The sequence below is a fragment of the Myotis lucifugus genome, unplaced genomic scaffold (assembly GCF_000147115.1).
Source record: "Myotis lucifugus unplaced genomic scaffold, Myoluc2.0 scaffold_143, whole genome shotgun sequence".
Classification (NCBI taxonomy): Eukaryota; Metazoa; Chordata; class Mammalia; order Chiroptera; family Vespertilionidae; genus Myotis; species Myotis lucifugus.
In genome coordinates, this window is record NW_005871191.1 from 2,871,729 (window position 1) to 2,889,140 (window position 17,412).

General features: G+C 41.6%; 1 protein-coding gene across 1 annotated transcript in view; it reads right to left on the reverse strand.

Moving 5' to 3' along the window:
* The window catches only part of NELL1 (neural EGFL like 1), a 672,205-nt gene extending 655,152 nt beyond the window's left edge, over nucleotides 1–17,053 (reverse strand). Inside the window, exons 1-2 of the mRNA XM_023758901.1 lie at nucleotides 16,987–17,053; nucleotides 16,762–16,890 (exon numbers count right to left, since the gene is read on the reverse strand). Coding sequence (XP_023614669.1) covers nucleotides 16,762–16,890; nucleotides 16,987–17,053 — 196 coding nt within the window. The remainder of the gene's footprint in view (nucleotides 1–16,761; nucleotides 16,891–16,986) is intronic.
* Nucleotides 17,054–17,412: the final 359 nt, after the last annotated feature.

The window sequence follows — 17,412 nt, forward strand, 5'->3', positions numbered from 1 at the left end:
TTCACAAATATTTGCTGCTGTTCCCTGGGGAAGGCCACTTCCTTGCTTGGTCATGGAGGTTGCTTTGAAAAGTGACATGCAGAAGCTTTTGAGGCCAGCGTGGGCTGTGCATGCTCTCTTTCCCTCTGTCACACCCGGCCATGTTCTGCACAAGGATGCTCGTCAGCCTGTTCACAGGCCCCAGACATCCCTTGAGTGGTTCTCAACCTGTGGGTCACAACCATTGGAAAACACATATAGCATATCAGATATTTACATCACAATTCAAAACAGTAGCAAAATTACAGTTATGAAGTAGCAGCGAAAATAATTTTATGGTTGGGGGTCACCACAACATGAGGAACTGTATTAAAGGGGTCCTGGCATTAGGAAGGTTGAGAACCACTGATAGAGAGACACCAGCTCTTGCTGTTATTAGTCACAGTGAAATCCAGCCATACTGAGTGACACAGCCATAAATTTCCTCTGCCTGGAAGGGTCCAAGCCAATATTCCCTCAACCTCAGAAACATTTGGCTCCTCATTCTTCTCCTCCCACTGGGGCTGAGTTCCAGAGTCTCAAGTTCTAGACTCTGGACAACTGACCAAGACTACAGATGAACAAAGGACTGAGCAGCCCTGGCCAGTGTGGCTCGGTTGGTTGGAGCATTGTTCCATGAACCAGAAGGTGGCAGGTTTGGGTTCGATTTCTGGTCAGGGCACATACCTAGGTTGCAAGTTCAATCCACAGTCGGAGTCCATACAGGAGACAACTGATTGATGTATCTCTCTCACATCAATCCTTTCTTTTTCTCTCTCTCTCTCTCTTCTTTCCCTCCCTCCCTCTCTAAACTCAATTCAAAAAGGGGGGGGGGCAGGCAGAGAAATCCAATTTGAAGACTCATAATACATTTTTCCAGGAAATAAAGTTCATGGATTATCTTAATACGCGTGCAGGTTTGACACTATTACACAACAAATAAGACTATGTAACTGATTTCCTGGACCACCATGCTTCAGGCAGTCGTTCCTACTTGGGGAAAGAGGATTGGGTTACATCACAGGAAGTGGAGACCTTTAGAATAGGCAGGAAACCTCCCCACCAAAGTGGAACTTTAACCAGGCTTCTCCCAGCTCCTTCTCAGGAAGGGCACTTACTCTCCCCTGGACCAGATTCTTAACCCTGACTGCCAATTAGTCACCAGTGGAGTTCTTACATGACTATCGAAGTCCAATGTGGGCCTCACATTAGATGCAATGACTCCTAATCTCTTAAAGATTGGTCCTCAGCATCAGAATTTTTAAAGTTTCCTAAGTGATTCTAATATGAGAGCAGGGCTGGGACCACGACCCCAGGTAGGAAATCCCTTGAGAGCAGGACCATGACTGCCTTCTTCACAGCTGTATCTCTAGCACCTAGTACTGTGCCTAGAACAGGGGTGGGCAAACTTTTTGACTCGAGGGCCACAATGGGTTCTTAAACTGGACCGGAGGGCCGGAACAAAAGCATGGACGGAGTGTTTGTGTGAACTAATATAAATTCAAAGTAAACATCATTACATAAAAGGGTACGGTCTTTTTTTTTTTAAGTTTTATTCATTTCAAACGGGCCGGATCCAGCCCGCGGGCCGTAGTTTGCCCACGGCTGGCCTAGAACATAGGTGATTCTCCACGAGAAAAAAATGTAAAAGAAAAAATCTATTAAATAAGGAAAAGAAAAAATTAAATAAATAAAAAGCACTGAGTACATGAATCCTGGTCCTGAACAGGCCATTCTAACCCCTTGTTTGCTTCCTCCTATATTCTATACATACAACTTCATCTTTTAAAACTATGATATGTTTTCTCTAGAACTGCACTTCCAATAGAGTGTCCATTACGTACATGCAGCTACTTAAATTTAAAATACATAAAATTAAATAAAATTTAAAATTCAGTCCTCCATTACACAAGCCATAATTCAGGTGCTCAAGTCACCTGTGGCTGGTGGCTACAGTGCTGCACGGTTGCTATAGAACAGTGATGGCGAACCTTTTGAGCTCGGCGTGTCAGCATTTTGAAAAACCCTAACTTAACTCTGGTGCCGTGTCACATATAGAAATTTTTTGATATTTGCAACCATAGTAAAACAAAGACTTATATTTTTGATATTTATTTTATATATTTAAATGCCATTTAACAAAGAAAAATCAACCAAAAAAATGAGTTCGCGTGTCACCTCTGACACGCGTGTCATAGGTTCGCCATCACTGCTATAGAACATCCCCATAATCACAGAAGTTCTACTGGACAGTGCTATTCTGAAATAACCAACATCATTTATTTAAATATATTTTATTGATTTTTCACAGAGAGGAAGGGAGAGGAACAGAGAGTTAGAAACATCGATCAGCTGCCTCCTGCACACTCCCTACTGGGGATGTGCCCGCAACCAAGGTACATGCCCTTGACTGGAATCGAACCTGGGACCCTTGAGTCCGCAGGCCGACGCTCTATTCACTGAGCCAAACCGGTTAGGGCCAACATCATTTTTAAGAGCTGCAAGAGGCCTTGGTGATGTAAGCCAACCCTCTCCCTTTATAGATAGTAATGAAGTTTAATGGTAATGAACATAAGGACATAAATGTGGGTACAAAAACAACAACTGCATAAGATTTAAAAAAGGGGAGAAGTCAGAGCTTAGCAGTAACACGTAAAAGCGACATACAAACAAACCTCTGTGGGATCTTGGTGCACATAAGTTTAATAAGAATTAAGTATGTGATGGGCCTGGACAAATGACCAGGCATTTGAACAGAGAAAATGTCAGAAATCTGAACCAAGCCAGGTTTCCATCAATAGGCAAATGGATGAATACAGAGTTATGTTTGAACTGTTATGTAGCAGTTCAAACTAATAAACTAGATGTATATGTCCTCAGAGGAATAATGGTGAGTGAAATGCTAAGTTTCACAAAGATCCATACTGTATGATGCTATTCATATATTTTTTAAACCATGCAAAGCAATAGCTAATATGCACTGAATGTTCACCGTATTCCCAATAATACACTGGAAATACATTATATATGCATCAACTCTCTTAATCCAGAGAACAATCCTATAAGACAGATGATTTATAATGTTTATATCACACATGGGAAAAAGGAGCGGTTAAAGAAATTGCCCAAGGTTACACAGCCAGTAAGAATCCGAGCTGGGATTTGAATCTAGGCAGTCTGGCCCCAAAGGCTGCCCAGTCAGTCACTATACCTATGCCCTCTCTCTTCTACCTCTTCTATATGTGGTAATGTATAAGTGCACACACACACACACACACACACACACATTCACATGAACTGAATATTCATCAACTATGTTAGTGATGGCCTTTAGGGAGGTTGGGAGAGGAAAGGATCTGGGAGGGGAAAATAGGGATTTCAACTTATTGTGTACTTTTTTTAAGGTTCTAAGCAAATAGGATGAAATGTTAACATTTGTTGATTCTCGGGAACAGCCACAGCATTGTTCCTTCTGTAATCCTCTGTGCTTGTCTGTATTTGCCTTTTGCTTTGCAAGGTAATTCCTTGTCAAGCTAAAAAATTCTGACTTTAAAGACCTGAGGCCCAGAGAAGTTAGGTAATATACCCCGAAGTCAACCGTGAAGACCGAGCTAGAACCTGGGTCCCCAGGCCCTCGGCCCCCAGCCTGCTCTGTAACCCTGTGCTGCCTTACTTGTTAACAGACTGTAGGCATGAGAACTGAGCCAGCCTAGCTTATCAGGACATCTTGGCTCCACTTCATGCATTGGCTGCATCCATGAGAAGTTGTATTTAAATAAAACATTTGCATATCAAATCATATTATTCCACTTATTTGCATTATAATTTTAGAGATGTGTCCCCACAGAAAAGAATTTATTCCCAATGTGTTAAAATAAATCCCAATTAAGAATCACAGCATTCATCAAAGAGCATCGCAGTCGATGCCGATCCAACTCTCCCACAATGCTCTCTCAAGAAAACCCCGGTCAGCTGGCCACGGAGACTACATCTCCAATGGATACATATTAAAGTGTAGCCCTGTGTATTAATTCTGATTTTCTGGCCTGCTCCCTCTAGGCAGCCAAACAGATTACCAGGTATTCATCCACAGGTATTCAGCAGGCCCCTCCAGGGGAAAGAATCATAAAATCCTATTAAACGGAATTCACCAGCTGACAAGACACCATCTGTCCTGGTTGATTTAAAATACCTGCCAAGAGATATTTGGCCAGCTGTCCGTCGGTTACTCTCAGAGAAGCTACATCTCTATCACACTGCCCGTATTTATTCATTCCCACTCTCTTGAGTTAGGAAAACAACCGGGAGGTGGCGTGGGGCAAAGGCAGGCTCTGCAGGTGTAAACTCCTGAGTTCAAACCCGAAGTTTGCCTCCACTGACAGTGTGAGTGAGTGAAACTCCCTGGGTCTCCAATTTCCTCATCGGTACCATGGATAGAAAACTAGTGCATACGTAGGCATGTTAGTGGGAGAATTAAAAGGCAAGTAAATTTTGAAAGTTGAGATAATCCTCCTTTTAAAAAAAAATCCAGTTTAGACAAGTTATCCATTCTCATTAGGAATTAAGGATAGCGGTAATTGCAAGTGTATATACACTCCTTTAGAAAAAACAAAACAGAAACTTTCCTGAACTTATATACATAAGTTTTTTTGAGTTATCTAAATTAACTTTACACTTCTTATTGCTTATTGTCTGTTTCACCTTAAGAGGCAGACTTTGCCTGATTTGCTCATTGCTTATATTCCTTGTGCTTGAAAGAGTGCCTAGCACACTGTGGGTGCCCACTAAATATTTATTTAATGGGAAAAACTGTATGCTTTCTGAATAATACTCTTAATAATAATAATAATGATTAGCATTTAAATTTCATTTTTATCATTTACAATCTACAGACAATCCTCGGGTTACGTCAGACTCGACGTACGTTGTTTCGTGGTTACATCACCATCTCCCATTTATTTATTTATTTACTTATTTAATAATTTTTATTTCTTGAAGTATTACAAAGAGTATTACATATGTCTCTTTCCCCCCTCCTTTGACATTCCCCCGGCCCCTACCCCCCAGTGTCTTGTGTCCATTGGTTATTCTTATATGCATGCATATAAGTCCTTCGGTTGATCTCTTAATCCCCCCCAAACCCTCCCCAGGCTTCCCACTGTAGTTTGACAGTCTGTTCAATGTTGCTCTGCCTCTGCATCTACCCCTGTTCATCAGTCTATACTGGTCCCCATTATCTGTCCCAACCTCACTGGAGCAGTCCCAACCTCACCAGGGCTGTTTCAACCTCACCGGGGCCGTCCCGACCTCACCGGGGCCGTATTTATAAAAAAAAAAAAGTTCTGTCATTTTGATGTATGTACATATGTACTTTATGTTTTTTATTATTTATTTACCACAAGTAACGGTCAGGAATTGTTATCTTTCTTTTAAGTTTTTTTACTGTTTCACTTCATTACTGCTGTTATGTGCTCCATGTGAGTGATGTGGGTGCTTATGTAGGTGGGTTCGGACTTACAGCAAAAATCACGTTACATGGCACTGTAGGAATGGATCTCCGACATAACCCGAGGACCTACTGTATTATATAAAAGCCTAAGCAACTGAATGACCAAACAACCACATGACCAGTCGCTATGACACACATTGACCACCATGGGACAGAAGCTCAATGCACAGAACTGGGCTTCCTCCTGTCTGGATTGGGCCTGCAGGGATCGGGCTCCCCCCTGTCTGGATTGGGCCTGTGGGGATCGGGCCAAAACTGGCTATCCAACATCCCCGGAGGGGTCCCAGATTGCGAGAGGGCACAGGCCAGGCCGAGGGACCCCACCAGTGCACAAATCTGTGCACCAGGCCTCTAGTCTAATTATATATATATATATATATATATATATATATATATATATATATCTAAGTGACCAACCATTTGACTGGTAGCTATGATGCACACTGACCACCAGGGGGCAGACGCTCAATGCACAGGAATGGAAACATGGAACAGACTGATGAATCTCAGAGGGAAGTGGGGAGGAAGGAGGAAGAGAAGAGATTAACCAAAGACCTTATATGCATACTAGAGGCCCTGGCCTGTAGGGTTCAGGCTCAATCTGTGCAGTGGGCTTCCAACATCCCCCAAGGGGTCTTGAATTGTGAGAGGGCACAGGCCAGGCTGAGGGACCCCACTGGTGCACTAATCCGTTCACCAGGCTGCTAGTAAATTTATATTTTCAAAATTAATCCTTAAAAATGTCTTGTATCACAGACATTACATTATTACCCAATATAAGGGGTAATAATGTTTGAAGAGGAAACAAAGTCTAAGAAGTAAAGTGATTTGCCAGTGATCAATTTGTTAGTATGGAATTGGCTCATATACCTAACAGTTTCTAAAAGAATGCTTATTTTTTTATATTCTCTGCTGTCTCTCTCCATCTCTGCTTTCTTTACTGCGCTATTTGATGGAGAAGGAGAACAACTGAGAAAATAGGCTCAGTGCAGATGTTAGAAGTGCTCAGATTCGGGAAATAAATACAGAGTTTATTTGCTCTATGATATACACTTAATCACATAACCACTTAATGATTTTCCAAAACATGCCAGCGCAGGTGTTAATTTGCCCGAGAGAGGGACTTGAAAGCCCACTTCACTCCGGCAGCCTGCTCGAGTTTTATTTTGGCAAGAGCAAAAATACCTATATTTGGGAGATGCTGGTATGTGAATTGAATCACCCCACTAATTGATTAAATGCAAAGTTGCACTAAATCACTCCACTCAAAGTGAGGTTGACTCATAAATGCTCCCAGAGGTAATTAGCAACGAAGCGCATCCAATCAACAGGAAAAACAATTCAGACTTGAGCAACGGTGGGTGGCAGGAAATCTGGAAGATCAGCATTAAAGGAACCCTTTGGGTAGCTCCATCTTACTCAAATTTCCAAGCATTAAGAGCGATAGCTCAAGCTTCAAACATCGTTTTGTGAAAATGATTACACATGGGTAGTGCTCCTGTGCAACAGAAACCACATATTTAATTCCCATTCATCTTTCAAGGCCTCGTTCAGGTGCCTCCTCTCTCAAGGAGCCTCCCCTGGGTTATCCAGAGAGAAGAAATAACATACTCAGGACTTTACCCATACCCCACTGCAAGCCAATTCTATTCTCCTCCACATTAGAGTGTCTGAGGGCATGCAGTGTCTGCCTTTCTAGACCCGAACCTCACTGAGGTCAAGATCTTCACCTTATTCACCTGTGTCTTACACAATATCTAGCTTAAAAGCCTAGCATGCCAACAGGTGCTAAAAATCTCGATATTCTCCTGGAAGTATCCCACATTAGCCTTTGTTCTATCTTGTCACATAAAACAAGTTACTTGAAAGATACTATCTACTTTTTTTCTCTTTAGAAAATCCTAAAATAGAACTCCTGACAGGTAGCACTTTCTTGGAGGGAAATAATCAACACAAAGGATTTGCACTCGTGCATATCCTAATTCGCTTTTAGAAATGAAACACCAATAGACAGACACATCCTCCCAACTACATGACAGTAAGGCACTGTTAGTCAAGAAGTACTGCTCCAAACGCTCAGATCTTCTGGGTCCCAGTCAAGGCAAAGCAAAAGTATTCCAAAATGATTTTTAAAACTCTAATGCTGGGTTGGGGGAGGAATGGAGAAAAAAATCTCATGGACATGAATAACAGTATGGTGATTGTGAGGGAGGAGGAGAGGGGAGGAGGGTATTGTGAGGATAAATGGTGATGGATGGAGATTTGACTTGGGGTGTTAAACAATACAGTTACATATGATTTAAAAAACTCTAATGCTGGTATTTAGGATGTTTTTTAGCTTACAGAAGATGGATACCAGTCTTAAACACAGCCATTCATTCTCCCTACCCCTGCCCCCAACCCCTAATACAACATAATTTGTTTCAGGCAAGAAAAAAATAAAAATCTTATTTAATTTTGTGCACTATACAAGGACAACAATAACAAAGACAACCTTAAAATGCTGGCTGCCCCAAAGTAAATCCTATCAAACTTTGGAGTTTGGGTTAGAGGAGTGTTTCCAGTTAAGTGAGCTTTCTACTTAAATTTATCAATATTATTAATAGGCTACTATTGAAACAAAGGGTTTCACTCTCTTAATATATGTCAGCTTTGAGCTGGACTTAGATGGTGAAATATGAGAAGAAATAAAAATTAATGAAGGAAAGAATAATAAATTTGTTTGTTACACTTTATACTTTTCAAAGTGCTTTCTCATTCACTGTCATTTACTTATTGCAATCAGTCAGTATATTCTTCCCATTTCCGGATGAGAAACTGATGCTTGAAGACATTAAAGAGACATGTCCACTGGCAACCCTAAGTACTCCCTCAACGTATTTTCATTTACCCATTGATAAAAGGCAGCAATAATAGTACTTATCTTATATGGCTGTAGTGAGGATGAAATAAAGTAATACATATAAAGGACTGAGCCCCAATCTTCTGCCCACTCCCCAATCTTCTGCATTCCCCACTATTTCAATCTATCTCTGCAGGTTAAAATCTGACATTACTAACACACTAGACCAGTGATGGCGAACCTTTTGAGCTCGGCGTGTCAGCATTTTGAAAAACCCTAACTTAACTCTGGTGCCGTGTCACATAGAGAAATTTTTTGATATTTGCAACCATAGTAAAACAGAGACTTACATTTTTGATATTTATTTTATATATTTAAATGCCATTTAACAAAGAAAAATAAACCAAAAAAATGAGTTCACGTGTCACCTCTGACACGCGTGTCACAGGTTCGCCATCACTGCACTAGACAGTTGATACCCCTAAGAGAAGTAGGCCAAAGTTATACCCTATAACTTAAAAATGTATGGACTCACATTCAATGAGTTAGGGTTGGGATTATTACTGTTGTAACACTTCATATGTATTAATTTATTTCACCCTCACTATAACCATATACAGTAGTTACTATTACTACTCCATTATCAATGAGTTAATGGCGGTAAAGAGCTTAGGTAGCTTGCTAGTTGTTATGATATATTAACATTGAAAGACAGGATTGTGTAGCCTGCCCATATTAACTGAGTAGTGGTAAAACAATACAATCTGTGAGCCTCTCTGGACCTGTGCTGTCCAATATGGTAACCCCTAGCCACATATGTCAATTGAGCACTTGAAATATGACTTGTGTGGCTGAGGAAATAAATTTGAATTTGAATTAATTTGAATTTAAATGTAAGATGCATATTCAATGAGACAGCAGTTTTCAAGACACTGGATATGAGTCAATGAAGGGCAGTGATCTCTGAGAGACGGAAAACAAAAGAGATGAGCCTTACAATTACCCAAGCTTACTGCTCTGATAGAGTTCCCAGACTGTGGAATGGGGAGAAGGAACTGAGGTAGAGCCCAGTAATCTCCCTGAATTGAAGTGAGGAAGCTGAGAATCTGGGGAGACCAAGGCACCAAGATTTCACAGGACAGGATTCATAAGAGGAGACCCCAGCACAGAGAAGAAAAATATGGATCTTTCCGACAATCAGTATTCAGTGGAGTACTGATAAGTGCATGCGTGTGAGAAAATGTCTCAAGAACAAAGAACCACCATCCAAAAGGTAACAGTGCCCAGTATATATTCAGGACTGAGAACAGTACCTATTCCCACCAGTTAAACTTGAAATCTCATAATTTTGAGGGATTATAGAAGGATGGAAAATAATTGGCTCTTTTCTAGCTATTGGCATAGCATTGCCCTTGGTCATCTAAGAAATATTGAAAGTATGATCCAAAAAGATCAAATTGTTTTCCAGTAACTTAACTGTGTCCTAGAGCAAAAGTCAATAATATCTATAAAAATACAAAAATATCAGGCACCAATACACAGAGAGAAAGAAGGAGAATTTTTTAAATGAACCAAGTATCATTGAGCTGTGGAACAACTTCAAGCAGCCTAAGATATATGTAATTGGAGTTCCTAAAGAAGAAGGGGGGGTCAAAAAATTTGAAGATATAATGGCCAATTTGTTTTCTAAATTTGATGAGGCTCAATAGATCACACACACAAGGAATATGATGAAAACCCACACCAAAATACATTATAATCAAATTGTTTAAATCAGTGAAAAAGAGAAAGTCTTAAAAGCAGAGGGAAAAGTTGCATTACCTACAGAGGAACAAAGATAGAATGACAACAAATTTCTCTTCAGAAACAACACAAGTGAGAAGACACTGGATCAACCTCTTCAAAGAATTGGGGAGGAAACTGACAACCCAGTATTCTATACCCAGCACAAATACATTTCAAAAATGAAAACAAAATAGACTTTCTTAGACATACAAAATCTGAAAGAATTTGTCACCAGTAGACTTGCACTCTAGTAAATGTTAAAGGAAGTCCTTCAGGCCGAATGAAAATGACACCAGATGAAAATGTGAATTAACATAATGGACTAAAGAACACAGAAAATGATAACTACATGAGCAAATATGTGACTGATTTGTTATTAGCTATAGCTGTTCAAATGATAATTGAGTTATTACATAAAAATAACAACAATGTATGTAGTATGGGGTTTGTAACCTAAGTAAAAATAAAGTGTATAGCAATAATAGAACAATGGTCAGGAAGAGAGAAGTAAACTATTAAAATGTTCTTATAATATAAATAAAGTTGCATACTATCACTTTAAGGTAGACAGTGTTAAGCAACTACTAAAATAATGAAACAGAAAGTTATATATAGCCCACCCAATGTGGCTCAGTGGTGCAGCATTGACCTATGAATCAGGAGTTCACAGTTGGATTCCCAGTCAGGTACATGCCAGGGTTGCGGGCTCCATCCCCAGTAGGGCGCATGCAGGAGGCAGCCAATCAATGAGTCTCTCTCATCATTGAGGTTTCTTTCTCTCTCTCCCTCTCCCTTCCTCTCTGAAATTAAGAAAAAAAAATAAAAAGATATATATTTTAAAAATTATTAATTTGTATACTTCAAATATGAACAACATATTATAAATCAATTATACCTCAATAAAGCTATTTAATCTTTAAAATCTGATAATTAAGTATTGCCGGGAGCTGGTACATCCTTGCGGCTTGACACAGTCGCTGCAGAGAAGAAACATCTGCACAGCATATGTTTCAAGGGACCTGGCGTATATGGCATACTGTTCTTAATATGTTTGCTCCCCTTAGCACTATGTGTTTTAACCAAGGTCACCTCTCCGAGAAAGGTTGTTTCCCCAGGTGGGGATTTTTCCCTGAGGTTAGGGAGGTGATACAACCCCTTAATTAAGTGCCAGGCAGGTAGTTAAGCTACATAATCTTTACTCCCTGGAATGGAGATAAGAAACGCCCTAACCTTTGTAATAGAAATTGACAGGATTAAAATCGGTTGGTATAAATACGGATGTAACAAGACAATAAACATCAGATCCTCATCACATCCTCATCAGATCATCATCAGATCCTGATCAGATCCTATCCAGAGCTTGGCTAGAGTTCCTAACCAGAACTTTGGCTGGAGATCCTGGCTAGAGGTCCTGACTAGGCTGCTGATCAACTGATCGCTGTCTCCGTGTCATTCCTTCTTCGCCGACTCCGTCCACACCTTTGGGGACCCCTGGACCCGCTGGGATTGGACCCCAGCAAAGTATGTATGCAATAACGTGGCAAATAAACTTTTCAAGTTTAAATTTTATTAAACCTAATATAGTGCAATTATTTCAGGTGAAAATTTTGCTTCCAAATTAACATACATTGTAAACATAATATATAAACTAGATGTTCAAGACTTTGTAAAAAATTGTAAAATATATGTTAATAATTTTTGTGGCCATATTTGGAAATGATAATATGTTTTACATACTGGGTTAAATAAAATTAATTATATAGGCCCACCCAGATAATTTAATTTAATTTAATTTCACCTGTTTATTTTTACTTATTTAACATAGTTACTAGAAAAATTAAAATTACAGGTACAGGTCACACTATATTTCTATTGGATTGTGCTGTGCTGCAACGTAGAACTTATTTGGAATACCCTGGAAACATTATAGTGTTCATATTTCTTCCCAATAGTGGGTAAGCATCCTATGGTAAACACAATTATGCACCCCAATAAAAAAAATGTCCACATCTTAATCCCAAGGAGCTATAAATGTTTAACCTTACTTGGGAAGGGGGGGGGGGGCCGACTTTGTAATGTAATTAAGCTGTAGATCTTGAGATGAGATTACCCTGGATTATCTGTGTGGGCCCTGTATAATTGAAGGGTCCTTAGAAGGAAAGAAAAGGGGGCAGAAGAGTCAGTTCCAGAGGCGACAATCTGACTACAGAAGCAGAGGTCAGACAGCCGTAGGCAGGAGCCAAGGAGTGTGGCAGCCTCAGGACGCTGGAAAAGGCAATCAACTGATTATCCTGCAGAGGCTCCAGAAGGGAGGCAGCTCGGCCAACACCTCGATTTTACCCCCTACAGCTCATTTTAGACTTCTGACGCCCAGAACTGTAAGATAATAAGTATATTTTGTTTTAAGCCACTAATTTGTGGTCATTTGTTATAGCAACAATAGGAAACTAATACAGATTCTGGTATCTGGAAGTGGCTCTGTGGAGTAATATGAGACTGAAACATTTTTGAAGACCACGGTAGAAAAGCCTAACTGCCTTGAACATACTGTTAGTAGAAATCTGGGTGATAAGTGAGGACTCAGAATGAAGTACAGAGCGTGGCCTAAAAAAGAACCCCTCTATTTTCTTAGAGAACATCTAAATCATTGTCTACAGGCTATTAGAAATATGAACATTAAACATAATGCTGATAAAAATAACACTGCCTGCGAGGGCTAAAAAGGAAATGAAGAACATATCACTGGAACTGGGAACTGGAAGACACAGGATCCTGGTTACATAGTGGCAAAAAACTTAGCCAAATTGTGTCCTGTTTTTATAAGGGAAGCAAAACTTATAGAAGATGAATTTGGACATTTGCCAGAGGGACTTCCAAGCAAAGTGCTGAAGGTGCCGTGTGGGTTCGCCTGGCTGTTATAATGAGTTGAGACTTTTGGAGACATTAGGAGGCACCAGACATGAATTTAGGGGGACTAGAGGGCAGACTTTGTGATAAGCAAAATAATGACGCCCAAAGACGTCCACATCGTCACACTGTGTTTCCTGCCGTAGACCAATTCCAGCATGCTGTAATTTCAAGAGTTTCATCAAAAGGTTGATGAAACTTGGGGACTCAACAGGGTTGAGTCGCACATGTAGTCACCTGTTGGGAATGGCTAAAGGCATTTCCCCAAACCTGAATAGAAAACTGTTTGTGGCTGCCAGACAGCTAAAAGGCATCTTAATCTACATGTTATTGCCTCCTACTGGCCAAACACCTGAACAGCCGTAGGCTATTCCCCAAACTGACAATGCTTCTGTACCCTTTGAAACCTTACCCTTTGAAGTGTATTATCTCCACCTTGCCTTAGGACAAATTGTGTTAATAAAAGCAAGGGTCCTAGATAAGGAGGGAATCTTCAGTTACTTTAGCTGAAGGTCCTCTGACCCCCAATGCCTTTCAAAATTATATCTCATCTCCAGACTCTTTATTAGTTTCTGGATTCCTATGTCATCTACGCGCAGCCCCTTTTCCAGATTGCTGAACCCTTCTTGATGCTGGGACATGAACCCCGGCAGTTTCCTTACATGGCCAAAGGGACTTCGGCCTATGTGATTAAATTACCTTGAGCTGGAGAGAATATCCTGGTTTACCGTAACCAGGTAGGCACAATGTAATCACAACGGTCCTTATGAGGACCTCAGTCAAATTCCCATAAGGAAGTTACTCTTCCCACCAAAGCAGCGGAGATCCCATCCCTGTGGCTGGAGCCTGGTAGGTATCCCAGAGGCAGTTTCCAAAGCGGAGAACACAGCAATTAGAGAGCAGAGTTCTAGCCCACGATGCCCACACTTGTAGGATAAATAAATGAGTGAATAGTGAGGAAAGCAAGCAAATATCCTCTTATAGAGCTCACTGGACAGAAGACATTTCTTCTTCATTTCGTAGTTAACTGCATTATGATAAGAAGTTTTAATTCAACTCCAAATGTCTATGTGCCATGCTGAATACAGGCCCTGGAGATGAAGGGAGAACTGGAGAGGCACGACCTCTGCCCTCATGAAGCTCACAGACAGGGTTCGGCTCCCACAGCAACCCTGTGGACCAAGTGTCAGCAACTGCCCTGGAGAAGAATGTCAAGGTCACGAAACAACACCTGCGCAGATCCACAGCGAAGAGGAAAGGACTCGTCTGTATTCTCTTCACCACACCCAGCGTACCTCCCTCAATTCCTCAGTAAGACTAAGTGGAAATGAATATACCTGTCATCTTCTCTTTTTTTAATTTTTTTCTTTATTGATTAAGGTATTACATATGTGTCCTTATCACCCCATTGCCGCCCCACCTCCACTCATGCCCTCACCACACACACACACACACACACACACACACACACACCCAGTGTCTGTGTCCATTGGTTAGGCTTATATGCATGCATACAAGTCCTTTGGTTGATCTCTCCCCCTTACCCCCACCCTCCCCTACCTTCCCTCTGAGGTTTGACGGTCTGATCGATGCTTCTCTGTCTCTGGATCTGTTTTTGTTCATCAGTTTATGTTGTTTCATTATATTCCATAAATGAGTGAGATCATGCGATATTTATCTTTCTCTGACTGGCTTATTTCACTTAGCATAATGCTCTCCAGGTCCATCCATGCTGTTGCAAATGGTAAGAATTCCTCTTTTTTTTTTTTACCTCAGCATAGTATTCCATTGTGTAGATGTACCACAGTTTTTTATTCCACTCATCTGCTGATGGGCACTTAGACTGTTTCCAAATCTTTCTAGGAATATATCCCAAGAAACTAGAAACACCAATCAGAAAGGATATATGCACCTGTCATCTTCTTATGTGTCATCAAGTAATAACTGAACGCTTAAGCTATCTGCACAGTAAATATGTAAATCTCACCCCATCATGCCGGTTCAGTCGCTCTAAAACAATCCTTTTGTTATCTTCACAAAAGGCTCAGAAAACATAAAAACACCCTGGCAGGCATTTTCACAAGGAATATCCAGGCTGCCTGACCACCACCTCTGATTGGGCCACTCCCTGCTCCAGCCTCCACAAAGCCCCGCCCCCACCACCACCCACCACTCACCCCCCACCCCCCCACCCCCGGCTCTGAGAGTGAAGTACAAAACCACTAACCTGGCCTCCCAGGCTGGAGTAATATTTACAACAGTCGATAACAAAAACATCCCCACCCGCCTATCAGAATGGACACTGCGCCTATCAATCATCAGTCCCCCACACCCATGGTTATCAGCTAAATACCAGTTCTACCCACAGGGCCCAGTGCGACCCCAACCCCTGCCTACCTCTCCAGCCACTCACCACCCTCAGCCGTGCTACTCGGCTTTCTGCCTTGAGACCTTCACACATACCACTTCCTCTCCCCCAGTGCTCTGAGCCCCACCCCTCCCTACACCAGGTTTTCTATTCATTTTTCAAGGGACATAGCACTTTTTGAGGATACCTTTCCCTGACCACTACCCTCTCCCCACGCCAGTTAAACCAAGTCTGACTGCCACTCTTATTTGACAGTCTCTACGTCCCTTCATTGTTAAGTACAAACCACTGGAATTCAAGAATCCCTGTGTAATGACTGTTTTCCTCACTCTGTTTAGAGCAGGGGCTGTACCTCGCTTATGACTCTTGCTGGTAACCCTATTAGCATGTTGCCTGGTTCGCAGTAGGAGTCCTGTAATAATAGCGAGTACTTACTGAGGGGTTCCTACGTGCCAGCACTGTTTTACCCACTTCGCTTGATTCGCTTCTTGCAACAGCCTCACGATTCTTTCAGATGAGGACACAAGCAGAGTCAGGCTAAGTAATTGCCCAAAATCTCCAAGCCTATAAGTGGAAGGCTAGGAATCTGATCCCAGGCAGTCAAGCTCTGGAGACCATGCATTTAAGAAGCACATGATACTGCCTTTGAATGCTTGTGGGATGATTTAGTGAACTGCAGTCAAATGTATTGGGCATAACCAACTACACAGCACCCCCAAGAGAACGGAGCCATAAAACACCCTCCATGCTTATGATCTGTCCATTTGATGAGAGATGCGGGAATAGGTGTAGTTGTAGGTAAATATTCAGATAATAAAGAAAAATATGGCTGGCAATGGCTTTCAAGGACTTTGCAGATTCATTCCACTTTACATCCCCACCAAAATCCCCAGAGAGCCCAGCTGCTGTGGCTCAGTGGTTAAGCGTCACCCCATGAACCAGGTCAAGGGCACATGCCTGGGTTGCAGGCTCGATCCCCAGTGAGGGGCATGCAAGAGGCAACTGATCAATGATTCTCTCTCATTATCAGTGTTTCTATCTCTCTCTTCTTCTCCCTTCCTCTCTCTGAAATCAATAAAAACATTTTTTTAAATCCCCAGATAAATTTTTCACTGCAAACCAACTATTTCACCACCATGTCCTGTAGTGCCCCCTCGCACCGTCAGAACACCCCTGGGATATCTGAACACCCTCAGCATTTCTGAGCATTCCTTATGACAATAACACAAGAGACACAGAGATGATCTTCCAACAAATACACGCCAGGTGAGCACCCCCCAGGCGGCCCTCTTCCCCACGCTCTGCCCTGTGCCAAGGAAGAAGCGCCTTTACCTTGAAATAAAAATGCTTTGCTGGCATTGTGCAGTCCGGACACCTGCGTGACGCCCAGGGTAGTGTTCACGAGGTCAAGTTCAGTGATAATATCCATCTGAAGGTCGGGATCCATCCCAGAGCCCAGCACTGAAAAAGAAACAAAGAGCTGTCTTGACTTGAAATGCAGATGGCTGGCAGAAACGTGGAACAGAAATCAGAGAAGCCAGGAGTGGCCGGGAATACGAGGAAGCCAGTGATGGTGCTTGGGGTGCTCTCTAGCTGGGCAGAAAAGAAGGCACCTCTGCTCCATTATCCCCCTGACATTATAGGTTCTTGGTCCCTTTTCCCACCCAAACCCCCATTTGTTAAAGACTGATAATCCCTTGTCCTAAACCCTAAGGGCCTAATATAGTTCAGATTCACAATGTATCATACATTAGAAAGGTAATATAATGCTACATGTTATGTAACATCTTCAGCAAAACCTGAATCAGTACCCCATAATCAAAAACAGTATTTCTGGAGCAAAAAGTGTGACAGTTTCCTCTAATTGGCTAAATAAAGACTATAAATAGCCTCATATCCATTGAGGTCAAGTTTCACCACCAAATGAGCACAGCTCAGGGTAGGTTTTGCTGTCAAGTGAGTTATGGAGAAACACTGGGTTTC